We start from the raw sequence: 13,928 nt of genomic DNA on the forward strand, positions 1-13,928 counted from the left end.
ATAATGTGGAAACTATAGAAAGGGTGCAGAGGAGGTTTACAAGGATGTTGCCTGGATTGAGGAGAATGCCATATGAGAATAAGTTGAGTGTACTCGGCCTTTTCTCCTTGGAGTGATGGAGAATGAAAGTGACCTGATAGAGATGTACAAGATGATGAGAGGTATTGATCATGTGGATTGTCAGAGGCTTTTCCCCAGTGCTTAAATGGCTAACCTGAGAGGGCATAGTTTTAAGATGGTTGGAATTAGGTACGGAGGAGATAGCGGAGGTAAGTTTTTTTAAAATCGCAGAGTGGTGAGTGCATGGAATGGGCTGACAGCGGTGATGGTGGAGGCAGATACCATAGGGTCTTTTAAGAAACTCCTAGATAGGTACTTGGAGCTTAGAAAAATAGAGGGTTATGGGTAACCCTAGGTAATTTCTAAAGTAAGTACATGTTCGGCACAGCATTGTGGGCTGAAGGGCCTGTATTGTGCTGTAGATTTAACATGTTTCTAAATGCTTGCTTCATACTACTAATTCTTCCCCAAATTAACACTTCTTACTTTCAATGCTGGACAAGTTGGCTGGGACAGGAAAAATAAGACTGGCCATTGGATAATTCTCCATGCTATACCCACCGGCTTATCAGGGATTTTCAGAGTATAGACAGATATTTGGCAACATGGGATCACTGGAAAATAAGCTTCTACTCATGTTTTCTATCCTCAGAATAAAACCCTATTAGCGATACCTTAGCAGAGACAAAAGACTTATGCTTTAAAAATAATATGGTTGGATAGAGCTAAACAAAATTACGAGGGTATAGATAGGATAAATGCAAGCAGGCTTTTTCCACTGAGATTGGGGAGACTATAACCAGTGGTCATGGTTTAGGGGTGAAAGGTGAAATGTTTAAGGGGAACATGAGTAGGAACATCTTCACTCAGTGATAGGGAGAACGTGGAACGAGCTGCCAGTAGAAGCGGTGGTTGTGGGGTTGATTTCAACATTTAAGAGAAATTTAGAAAGGTACTTGGATGGGAGGGGAAATGGAGGGCTGTGGTCCAGGTGCAGGTTGATGGAGCTAAGCAGATTAATAATTTGGCATGGACTAGATGGGCTGAAGGGCCCCTTTCTGTGCTGTAGTGTTCTGTGACTCCATTGTGCTAAAAGATAAGGAGGCAGTACATGGTGAATGATTGAGACGCGAGGCCACTCTCTTTTGGTTCTAAAAACAGAAAGAATGATTATGATAAAAACGGAAAATGCTGAAACAACAGATCTTGCAGCATTATAGAACATAGAAATCTACAGCACATTACTGACCCTTCAGCCCACAATGTTGTGCTGACCAAGTAACCTACTCATCAGTGGAAAGAGAAACAGAAGTTAACATTTCAGTCTGAAGACACATAATCAGAACTGAGACACAGCCTCAGAATAAAGACACATTCCTTTAAAACAAATGAGGAATTTCTTCAGCCAGTGTATAGTGAATCTATCAAAGTCATAGCAGAAGGCAGCGGAATCCTAGTCAATCGATGTATTTAAGTTAGGGACCGATTGATCCCTGAATGGTAAAGGGGGTCGTGTTAAAAAAGAAATCAACTCCAAATAACTCCTATTATATCTTATGGTCTATAACTGACCCAAACAGGTCTTCTGAAGCAATTTTTGACCTAAAACTCCTATTTCTCTTCCAAGAGATGCTGCTGAACTGGTGAGTATTTCTAACATTTTCTGTTTTAATATATGATTTCCAGATTCTACATTTTTTTGAATCCCAAGTCAGAATATTATCTGACTGGGGATTGGGAACAATGGAAGGTGCAAGAAGCCTGGGCATCCTTATAAACCAGTGACTGAAATCAAGCTTTCTAGGAAGACAAATGGTACATTAATCTTCAATGCCACAAGTTGAGTACAGGAACAAGGATGTGTTACTGAAGTTGCCTAGGGCCTTGGTGAGACCTGACCTGGAATTTTGTCTAAGATTGACTTTGCTATAGCAGGGAGTGTAACAGGAATGGCAGGACTGTGTCAGTTTGGACTAAATTCACTATTGTATAGAAGAATGTGATTTCATGAAATACTTTAAAATTCGAATAGGATTGAGCACTTTAGATAGAGGGAAGATCTTCTCGATGGGTGGAGTGGCCAGAAGCAAGGGTCACATCTGCAGTTTACAGAGCACAGGGGCACAGCTAGTAGAGCTGCGGCCTCAGTGCCAGATACCTGGGTTCAGTCTGACATAATGCACACTTTGTGTGTGGTTTGCAAGCTTTCCCTGTGACTGCATGGATTTTGTCCCAGTGCTCTGGTATCCTCCCCCATCCAAAAGGGTAAGTGGTAGAATCTGGGGGCAGTAAAGGGTGGGGGGGGGGGGAATAGTTGAGCACACAGAGCAAATCAAAAAATGGAATTAATTAGGATTAGTGAAAGTGGGTGGTTAAGGTTTAGCATGGATTTAGTAGATTGGAGGGCCAGTTTCAATGCTCTTTACAAGTAGGAGGGTATACCATTTGGATTTAAATCAGGAGAAAATTTCTTCACCCAGGGGCTGAAAAACCTGTAAAAAATTATACTACAGGAGGGAGGAGGCCACGTCATTGACCTGTTTCTAAAGGTTTATTCCTTATTACTAGTGGGATCAAGGGAAGTGAGAAAAATGAGAAGGGAAATGATATACCAATATGTGTGTTGAAAGATGGAGTAGGTTTAAAGGACAGAACTCTATTCCTATTTTCTGTGGCTATCATTCATCGAAACTGCATAATTCTTGCTAACTGAGAATATTTACTCATTTTGTTCTCGCATTCTTTCATGACAGCCTTTTTCTGTAAGACTTCTGAAATTCATAATACAGCTGCAGTTTAAAAATACTTCATTCCTGCTCCACCCTCCTGGCAAGAATAGTGTGGTTCTGCTGAAAAAGCAAACTGCCAGAGATAAAATTTGTTTTTACTGCATGAAAACCTCTTTTCACCTACAATAAATAACATGAATTTCCCGAGTTCAGCCATTAACAAGAATCTCTAGACCAGTGATACAAATGTTCCATAATTGTATTTCTAACTGGCGGTTTAGCATGGCAAGAATTACAACATATCCTGGCTCTGGGGGAACAGGTTTGAGGAGATCTTAAGAGTAGGAATTTAGAATAAACAAAAAGATTCATTACAGCCAGGCTTAAATTGCCCAAGTACTGAATAAAATGATAATTGCCATGGGAACCATTCTTTCCACAGAAGGGAGTGTTGTTTGGTGCTCAGGTACAAGAAGTGAAATGCAGGCTATGTAACACTGTCAACAGCATTTAAATTTAGCTTGTCAGCCGTCAGAATATCCAGATAAACTAATATATTCCTAAGAAAAGAATGTTTCTTTAATAACACTTAATCATGCCAACTTGGGTGTTCTAATCTAAGAGTTTATGTTATCATTCCCACTGTCCTCAGAAATGACGCACTCGATTCAGGAACAGCTTCTTCCCCTCTGTATGAGCATTGAACCCATGACCACCATCTCACTTCTTTTTTTCCTGCTCTGCTTACTTATGCGTGAGTGTCTGTGTATATACACACATGCACAGTATTCACAGTTTCTATTATGGTTTACAATGTATTGCTGCCAAAAACAAAAATATCATGACATATGCTAGTGATATTAAACCTGTTTCTGTTTCTGAATTGAGGTGGCATGGGGGAAGGAGGGTTCCTGATAATAAAGCAGCATAAATACAAAATGTTGCTTTACTACCTATCCCACTTATTTCTAAAGTAAATGAGAAATTACTGAAGATCCATGAAACATTGTATCACGAAAGAAAATGCTTAGGAAAAGAAATTAAACTCAGTGCAATGAGGTGGGCAACTGATTTCAATACAAGGTACTTCATTAAATTCTTGTGGATCATTTGTAATTTTACCCCCTTAAATACACCACAGAAAAGTTTACTTGCTAGTATCAGTTTAGATCTGAGGTTGGCTGCTGATCTAAACATGTATAGTCCGCCCTCCTTATCCACGGGGGATTGGTTCCAGGACCCCCTGCGGATACCAAAAAATGCAGATGCTCAAGTCCCTTATTTGACCTGTCGCAGTGTGGTGGATTTTAGGACCCAGCAGAATCCTGGACCTTATTTAACTGGTCTCGGTGCGGTGGACATTAGGACCCGGCACAGCTCTGAATCTGCAGTGTTTCTGTTCACGAAAGTAATCACGATCGCGATTGAAAATAAAGTGGAAGTAATAAAGCGATCGGAAAGAGGCAAAATGCCATCGGTCATTGGAAAAGCGTTAGGCTACAGTCAGTCAACGATCGGAACAATTTTCCTGGAGCATGTGAAAGGCACTGCCCCGATGAAAGCTACGATTATTTCTAAGCAACGCAGTGGTTTAATTATTGAAGTACATACGGTTCTTAAGTGTTTTATATGCATAGAAAGGTAAAATATATACTATATACTTAGACAAACATTTGACTAACTGACGGTTAATAATACCGGATGTACCTGTTCCGACTTCAAATCCAACTTAAAGACGGACTCAGGAATTGTACTTGTTCATAACCTGGGGACTGCCTGTACTTTTAAATCATCTCCAGATTGCTTATAATACCTAATACAATGTAAATGCTATATAAATAGTTGTTATACTGTATTGTTTAAGGAATAATGACAAGAAGAAATAGTCTGTACATGTTCAAACAACGTGTGCTGGAGAGAGAACTTCCGGGTTTTTCCGGTCCGCGGTTGGTTGAATCCGCACATGTGGAACCCGCGGATGAGGAGAGCCGATTGTATAGCAGGGCCTAGCTTGGCTGATTTAGAATTCTAGTAGCATCTTGGACAATATCCTGATTATCAGTAATATTTATAAGCAAATCAGAATTTTGACACAAGGATAAAATGAAATTGGGAATAACAATGGCCAAACTTAGATGCAACGATGGGAAAAAGTTGAATTCTGTGGATTGAAATGTAGCATTCAAAGATTCCGGACAGGTTGAAAGGAAAGTCAAAAACAGGACAAGATTTATTAACAAGTAAACAACATTTTATGCACTGATCTTGAAACTTAATGCTCAGCTAGCAAAGTTCTCAAAAACTCCAGAACATTAAGGTGGTCATTGGGATACTGCAACATGGAAGTGTGACACTAATCTATATGAGCAACACTTTTGCAACATGCAAGTGCTGAACAGAATTGAAGTTGCATTAATTGATCTTAACCCAAAGGCTTTCATTGTTTCTTCGTGTTAAGAATTCATGTGGCATTTACAGTGGACTAGCAACAAGCTCTGCTGAGAACTAGTTAGAATCATCCTCTCCCCTCCCCCATGGTTCTTAGAATAGCAACACTGAAGGAAATTGGTCTACCCTATGATTCTGCAGGCGCTTGCTGTAAGAATAAGATAGCTAGTGAAAACCAAAATTATATTGCCTTCACCGTCATGGCAGATAAAACATTTAAAATAGATTGCTTCATGGATGTAGTCCTGAAATTGTATGAATTAGGAAGGACAATTTTTCCCCTTTGTTTCCCCTCCCCCCCCCCCCAAGAAATCAGGCAAATATAAATTATACAGAGACACAAGTAAATTTAAATTGATGCTGCTCAGAGCAAAGCATGGAATATACAGTGAGTGGAGTTTACTGATAACAACTTTCCTAAGCAGCAGAACAACAAACTTCTGGAGGAACTCAGTGGGTCGAGCAGCATTGGTGGGAGGAAATAAGTTGTTCGTGTTTCAGGTCGAATCCCTGCAACAGGACTGACATCAGAGAGGCAAAGTGGCCAGCACAGAGAAGGGAGGTAGCAAGGAAAGATTCTCAGGCAACTGGAGGATTGAGAAGGGGTGAAAAATAACAGGCTGGTATTGACAGGGTTGTGGGGGTGGGGGGGGGGGTTGTTGGGGAAGTTGCTGGAAGACTGTGTAGGTGAATGATAGATGGTGGCAAACAAGAAAGGGAAAAACAAAGTAAAGCCAGGTAAAGAGAGGGAGTCCGAAGGCAGTCTCATGTATATTGGAATTCGATCTTGCCTGTCCATTCTATGTTGGCCATCTCACCTCCCAACCCACACCCACTCTCAATCCTGATGCAGAGATTTGACGCAAAAGTTGACAATTTCCTTTCACTGATGTTGACTTAAGGTTGTTTGTTGCTCCGGATTCTAGCATCTGCAGTCTTGTGTCTTCTGAGCAGGAGAATAATTTTCTTTTAGCTACAGTTAAGTGGAAAGGCTTACTAAAGGTGTACATGAACACGTGCAGTAGAAAAGCTAACAAGATTACAGCTCACAATGATGAATATTGAAAATAAAAGTCAAAAATAGCTTCAGTGCAAATAAAAGAGGATTTTAAAGATATTGATGAAAGTGAATCACAATTTAACGTTTTAAAACTGTGATTATATCTGTGTCAGGGTATTAGCTACAGATCATTATGTGAATTAGAAACATAGAAAATAGGTGCAGGAGTAGGCCATTTGGCCCTTCGAGCCTGCACCGCCATTCAGTATGATCATGGCTGATCATCCAACTCAGAACCCTGTACCTGCTTTCTCTCCATACCCCCTGATCCCTTTAGCCATAAGGGCCATATCTAATTTCCTCTTAAATATAGCCAATGAACCGGCCTCAACTGTTTTTTGTGGCAGAGAATTCCACAGATTCACCACATTCTGTGTGAAGAAGTTTTTCCTCATCTCGGTCCTAAAAGGCTTCCCCATTATCCTTAAACTGTGACCCCCTCGTTCTGGACTTCCCCAACATCGGAAACAATCTTCCTGCATCTAGCCTGTCCAATCCCTTTAGAATTTCATACGTTTCAATAAGACCCCCCCTTCAATCTTCTAAATTCCAGTGAGTATAAGCCTAGTCGATCCAGTCTTTCTTCATATGAAAGTCCTGCCATCCCAGGAATCAATCTGGTGAGCCTTCTCTGTACTCCCTCTATGGCAAGAATGTCTTTCCTCAGATTAGGGGACCAAAACTGCACACAATATTCTAGGTGCGGTCTCACCAAGGCCTTGTACTACTGCAGTAGAACCTCCCTGCTCCTGTACTCAAATCCTTTTGCTATGAATGCCAACATACCATTTTCCTTTTTCACCACCTGCTGTACCTGCATGTCCACCTTCAATGACTGGTGTACAATGACACCCAGGTCTCGTTGCATCTCCCCTTTTCCTAATCGGCCACCGTTCAGATAATAATCTGTTTTCCTGTTCTTGCAACCAAAGTGGATAACCTCACATTTATCCACATTAAATTGCATCTGCCATGAATTTGCCCACTCACCTAACCTATCCAAGTCACCCTGCATCCTCTTAGCATCCTCCTCACAGCTAACACCGCTGCCCAGCTTCGTGTCATCTGCAAACTTGGAGATGCTGCATTTAATTCCCTCATCTAAATCATTAATATATATTGTAAACAGCTGGGGTCCCAGCACTGAGCCTTGGGGTACCACACTAGTCACTGCCTGCCATTCTGAAAAGGTCCTGTTTACTCCCACTCTTTGCTTCCTGGCTGCCAGGCAATTCTCTATCCACACCAATACCATACCCCCAATACCGTGTGCTTTAAGTTTGCACACTAATATCCTGTGTGGGACCTTGTCAAAAGCCTTTTGAAAATCTAAATATACCACATCCACTGGCTCTCCCCTATCCACTCTACCAGTTACATCTGCAAAAAATCCTATAAGATTCGTTAGATATGATTTTCCTTTCACAAATCCATGCTGACTTTGTCCGATGATTTCACCTCTTTCCAAATGTGCTGTTATCACATCTTTGATAACCGACTCCAGCATTTTCCCCAACACCAATGTCAGACTAACTGGTCTATAGTTCCCCGGTTTCTCTCTTCCTCCTTTTTTAAAAGGTGGGGTTACATTAGCCACCCTCCAATCCTCAGGCACTAATCCAGAGTTTAAGGAGTTTTGAAAAATTATCATTAATGCATCCACTATTTCTTGGGCTACTTCCTTAAGCACTCTGGGATGCAGACCATCTGGCCCTGGGGATTTATCTGCCTTTAGTCCCTTCAATTTACCTAACACCACTTCCCTACTAACATGCATTTCCCTCAGTTCCTCCATCTCACTAGACCCTCGGTCCCTTACTATTTCTGGAAGATTATTTATGTCCTCCTTAGTGAAGACAGAACCAAAGTAGTTATTCAATTGTTCTGCCATGTCTTTGTTCCCTATGATCAATTCACCTGTTTCTGACTGTAAAGGACCTACATTTGAGTTGACCAATCTTTTTCTTTTCAAGTATCTATAAAAGCTTTTACAGTCAGTTTTTTTGTTCCCTGCCAGCTTTCTCTCATAATCTTTTTTCCCTTTCCTAATTAAGCCCTTTGTCCTCCTCTGCTAGTCTCTGAATTTCTCCCAGTCCTCAGGTGTGCCGCTTTCTTTTGCTAATTTATATGTTTCTTCTTTGGACTTGATACTATCCCTAATTTCCCTTGTCAGCCACGGGTGCACTACCTTTCCTGGTTTATTCTTTTGCCAAACTGGGATGAACAATTGTTGTAGTTCATCAATGTGATCTTTAAATGCTTGCCATTGCATATCCACCGTCAACCCTTTAAGTATCATCTGCCAGTCTATCTTAGCTAATTCACGTCTCATACCTTCAAAGTTACCCCTCTTTAAGTTCAGAACCTTTGTTTCTGAATTAACTATGTCACTCTCCAACTTAATGAAGAATTCCATCATATTATGGTCACTCTTACCCAAGGGGCTTCGCACAACAAGATTGCTAACTAACCCTTCCTCATTGCTCAATACCCAATCTAGAATGGCCTGCTGTCTAGTTGGTTCCTCGACATGTTGGTTCAGAAAACCATCCCGCATACATTCCAAGAAATCCTCTTCCTCAGCACCCTTACCAATTTGGTTTACCCAATCTATATGTAGACTGAAGTCACCCATTATAACTACTGTTCCTTTATTGCACGTATTTCTAATTTCCTGTTTAATGTCATCCCCAACCTCACTACTACTGTTAGGTGGCCTGTACACAACTCCCACTAGCGTTTTCTGCCCCTTAGTGTTATGCAGCTCTACCCATATCGATTCCACATCCTCCAGGCTAATGTCCTTCCTTTCTATTGCGTTAATCTCCCCTCTAACCAGCAATGCTACCCCACCTCCTTTTCTTTCCTGTCTATCCCTCCTGAATATTGAATATCCCTGAATGTTCAGCTCCCATCCTTGGTCACCCTGGAGCCATGTCTCTGTGATCCCAACTATATCATATTCATTAATAACTATCAGCACATTCAATTCATCCACTTTGTTATGAATGCTCCTCGCACTGACACACAAAGCCTTCAGGCTTGTTTTTTACAACACTCTTAGCCCTTATACAATTATGTTGAAAAGTGGCTCTTATTGCTCTTTGCCCTGGATTTGCCTGCCTGTCACTTTTACTTTTCACCTTACTAATTTTTGCTTCTACCCTCATTTTACACCCCTCTGTTTCTCTGCACTTGTTCCCATCCCCCACCACATTAGTTTAAAGCCTCCTGAACAGCAGTAGCAAACACTCCCCCTAGGACATTGGTTCCAGTCCAGCCCAGGTGCAGAACGTCCTGTTTATATCGGTCCCACCTCCCCCAGAACTGGTTCCAATGTCCCAGAAATTTGAATCCCTCCCCCTTGCACCATTTTTCAAGCCACGTATTCATCTGAAATATCCCCCTATTTCTACTCTGACTAGCACGTGGCACTGGTAGTAATCCAGAGATTATTACCTTTGTGGTCCTACTTTTTAGTTTATCTCTTAACTCCCTAAATTCACCTTGTAGGACCTCATCCCATTTTTTACCTATATTGTTGGTATATGTAATTGTAAATGAAGATGTAATTACTCTCAGAATTATTGCTTCCCTGGCACTGAATGGTTGAAACTCTGCAAAGAAGCAACAGCGATTATTGATTATCTGAAAATCTGCATTGTTTTACCTGAAAGCTCCGAGGCCATGGGAAAAGATGACTAGGGGATATTTTCCATCTGATTTAAATGGGGCGTCCCACTCAGCAGGAACTCTGTATGACCCTGGCAAGAAATCAAAATACTTCAACTGGATTGCTAAGATAAATGATGATGACATCGACTCAGCCCTGAGAGGCCAGCGTCGGGCATTTTCATGCCTTACAAGGAGCAGAACGAAAGACTGTGCGGCGCACCACTCCTCACACAGATGTTTTCACAGTACTTTTTCTTTATTTTACGAGGTCGAGTTGCAGGCTCAACACTCAACCTGGCACAGATGGAAAGAGTACTCGGGAACGGCCCGACTGGATTCAAACCCGGGAACCTCCATTCCGGAGTCTGGCGCTGATGTCACTGCGCCATCAGCCAACCAAAATAAGATAAAGGTGGAGCTGAAATGTGCTGCCAAGTCATAACATAAGAACATAGCGTAAGAAATAAGTCACTTCATTTGCTTGAATACAAGTGAAAACAATTTTTGAAAAATTTCAATTACTGAGAATAAGACTGGAATTAGAACTCTGTGTTTTAACTCAGTATTATGAAAGATGTATATTCTCCTTCTCTACAAAAGCCAATTAAAATATTTGTTAGAAAGCAAGTATCAGTGGCTTGATGTACAGCAAAACGTAATTTAGTTGATTTTTCAAATAATTTCAACTTTAAGTAAGAATGGATTGAAATGATCTGATGGTCAATACATGGAACTGTGAACCATCACAGAGACATGGCAGGAATGGCTGCTGGATGTTCTGGGGTTTCAATGTTTAAAAAAGGGACAGGGAAGGAGGGTTGACTATCGAGTTGGTGAGAGCAAGTCAGAAACAGAAAGGCAGCCTTCCTCTGTTGAGAGTTTATTTATTTAGAGATACAGTGCAGAATAGGCCCTACAAGCAACACCACCTCAACAACTCCAATCGAACCCTAACCTATATCACAATGACCAATTAGCCTAACAGGTACGTCTTCAGACTGTGGGAGGAAACTGGAGTGCCGGAGAAAACCCACGTGCAGAGCCCTTACAGATAATGCTGGAATGGAATCCGGCACCCTGAGCTGTAATAGTGTCACGTTAACCACTACTCTACCATGGCACCCAGAGATTTCTATAGACTTTCCAATTGTAACGGAAGCACCAAGGAACAGATCAGGAGGTTTTGGAATTGTCATCTTCCCTAATACTGATTACCAGCTCAGAGCAAATGGTTTAGATAGGGTGGAATTCGTTAAGCAATGAACCAGGTCAGATATCAGATCTCTCAGTGGGTGAGTGTTTTGGAGACAGTGATGTCAACTCCCTGATCTTTATTATAGCCTTAGACAGAGATAGGAGCAGATGATATGGGAATGTATTTAATTGGTGGGGGTGGGGTGGAGAGAAAGGGAAATTATGATGCTATTAGGCAGCAACTTGGGAGCACAAATTGGGAACAGATGTACTCAGGGAAATACACAATGAAAACGCGGAGGTTGTTTAGAGAGTACTTAAAGGGGTTCTGGATAGGTTTGTCTCATTGAGGCATGGAAAAGGTGGTAGGGTGAAGGACCCACAGTTGGCAAAAGATGTGGAACATCCCATTAAGAGAAAGAGAAAAAACAATTAAGGCTTAGGAAACAAGGATGAGACAAAGTTTTAGTAAGTTACGAAATAGCCAAGAGGGAACTGAAGAAAGGACGTAAGAAAGCTAGAAGGGGGCATGTAAAGATGTTGGTGAGTTGGATTAAGGAAAACATCAAGGAGTTCTACATGTATGTGAGAAACAGGAAGGTGACTAGAGGGTAGGCATGGGATCTAAGGGGACATTACTTTGTGGATCTAGAACTGGCTTGCCCACAGAAAGCAAAGAGTAGTTGTAGACGGGTCATATTCTGCATGGAGGTCAGTCACCAGTGGAGTGCCTCAGGGATCTGTTCTGGGACCCCTACTCTTCGTGATTTTTATACATGACCTGGATGAGGAAGTGGAAGGATGAGTTAGTAAGTTTGCTGATGACACAAAGGTTGGAGGTGTTGTGGATAGTGTGGAGGGCTGTCAGAGGTTACAACGGGACATTGATTAGATGCAAAACTGGGCTGAGAAGTGGCAGATGGAGTTCAACCCAGATAAGTGTGAAGTGGTTCATTTTGGTAGGTCAAATATGATGGCAGAATATAGCATTAATGGTAAGACTCTTGGCTGTGTGGAGGATCAGAGGGATCTTGGGGTCGGAGTCCATAGGACGCTCAAAGCAGCTGTGCAGGTTGAATCTGTGATTAAGAGGGTGTACAGTGTATTGGCCTTCATCAATCATGGAATTGAATTTAGGAGTCGAGAGGTAATGTTGCAGCTAAATAGGACCCTGGTCTGACCCCTCTTGGAGTACTGTGCTCAGTTCTGGTCACCTCACTATAGGAAGGATGTGGAAGCCATAGAAAGGGTGCAGAGGAGATTTACCAGGATGTTGCCTGGATTGGAGAGCATGCCTTATGAAAATAGGTTGAATGAACCGGCCTTTTCTACTTGGAGCAACGGAGGATGAGAGGTGACCTGGTAGAGGTGTATATGGTGTTGAGAGGCGTTGATTGTGTGGATAGTCAGAGGCTTTTTCCCAGGGCTGAAATGGTTGCCACAAGAGGACACAGGTTTAAGGGGCTGGGGAGTAGGTACAGAGGAGATGTCAGGGGTAAGTTTTTTACTCAGAGAGTGGTGAGTGCGTGGAATGGGCTGCCGGTAACAGTGGTGGAGGTGGATATGATAGGGTCTTTTAAGAAACTTTTAGATAGGTACATGGAGCTTAGAAAGTCTAGTAATTTCTAAGGTAGGGACATGTGGGCCGAAGGGCCTGTATTGTGCTGTAAGTTTTCTATGTTTCTATGATGGAATTTCTGGAGGAACCAACATATTTTCATTTATTCTCTAAATCTTTTTTGTTTGGCCCTCCATTAAGTGAATAACAACCTTGTCATAAATGTTGAGAGAGTATCTGGTTCCACCACATCTCAAGCTGTGTATTCCAGAATCCAACCACCCTCTGCATGAAAAATTGCCCTCTCAGATCCCCTCTATAAAGATTTTTATTAGTAGCCTTTATCTTTCATCATTCTGTAGGTAACTAGGGAAAACAAGCCCAGCCTATCCATCCTCTCCTTTCCATTGGAGTGCTTCAATCTCAGCAACACCTTGGCAAATCTCCTCTGCCCTCTTCCTATAGTCTGGTGATGAGAAGGGAAACAATGCTCTGGTGCACCATGAAATCCATACATTCATGCAAACCTAAGCACCCAACTCACTTTGGCTTAATTATCCTGTCATTATAATACTGAAGGAGTCAGGTGGTTGTCATGTAGCAAGCTCACACTATTTCACAACCAGACGTAGGAGAATTTACACCAACTGCAGCAAATGAAAGCTTTGAACTTAACAACGTAAATATCATTGAGCCTTAGTGAAATAGCACAGACGTGTCCAATCTATTAGTATTCTGGCATCTAAGTAAGAATACTTAGCATTTTTTCTAAGTAACATTACCTTGCTTTGGCAGGAATGGTACTGGTGAAACACTGGCACGTAGCGGGCTGCTTACAAAACTAATAAATATCAATGAATCTTAGGGTTGTATATTGTGACATATATGCATTTTGATAAACTTACTTTGAACTATTTGATAAGAAATTAAATAATCCAAACTAACATGTACACACTGTTTGAATACCCTGCCCTCTCTCCAACTCACAGACACATTCTCAACCTGTAATGGTCACATTTAATCTTTTATTGCTATTAATATGACTATTTGTTTTAGTTATTGATATGACTGCTTGTTTTATAATGATAGTGTCAGAAATATTAAATTGTCTTGTATAAACATTCACTTTATGTCAACCTGTCATCTTCAGGCCATGCCTCTCAGAGTCTTGTGCTAACTATTTTGTGATTGTACATGCTGGATT

The 13,928-nt window shown here is 41.4% G+C and overlaps 1 protein-coding gene across 21 annotated transcripts in view; it reads right to left on the reverse strand.

Moving 5' to 3' along the window:
• The window catches only part of pla2g7 (phospholipase A2, group VII (platelet-activating factor acetylhydrolase, plasma)), a 75,725-nt gene that overhangs the window by 45,250 nt on the left and 16,547 nt on the right, over positions 1–13,928 (reverse strand). For all 21 annotated transcript variants that reach the window (XM_059981834.1, XM_059981855.1, XM_059981853.1 and 18 more), the window contains one exon: positions 9,968–10,061. In XM_059981834.1, coding sequence (XP_059837817.1) covers positions 9,968–10,061 — 94 coding nt within the window. The remainder of the gene's footprint in view (positions 1–9,967; positions 10,062–13,928) is intronic.

This window comes from Hypanus sabinus, chromosome 10 (genome assembly GCF_030144855.1).
Source record: "Hypanus sabinus isolate sHypSab1 chromosome 10, sHypSab1.hap1, whole genome shotgun sequence".
Taxonomy (NCBI): domain Eukaryota; kingdom Metazoa; phylum Chordata; class Chondrichthyes; order Myliobatiformes; family Dasyatidae; genus Hypanus; species Hypanus sabinus.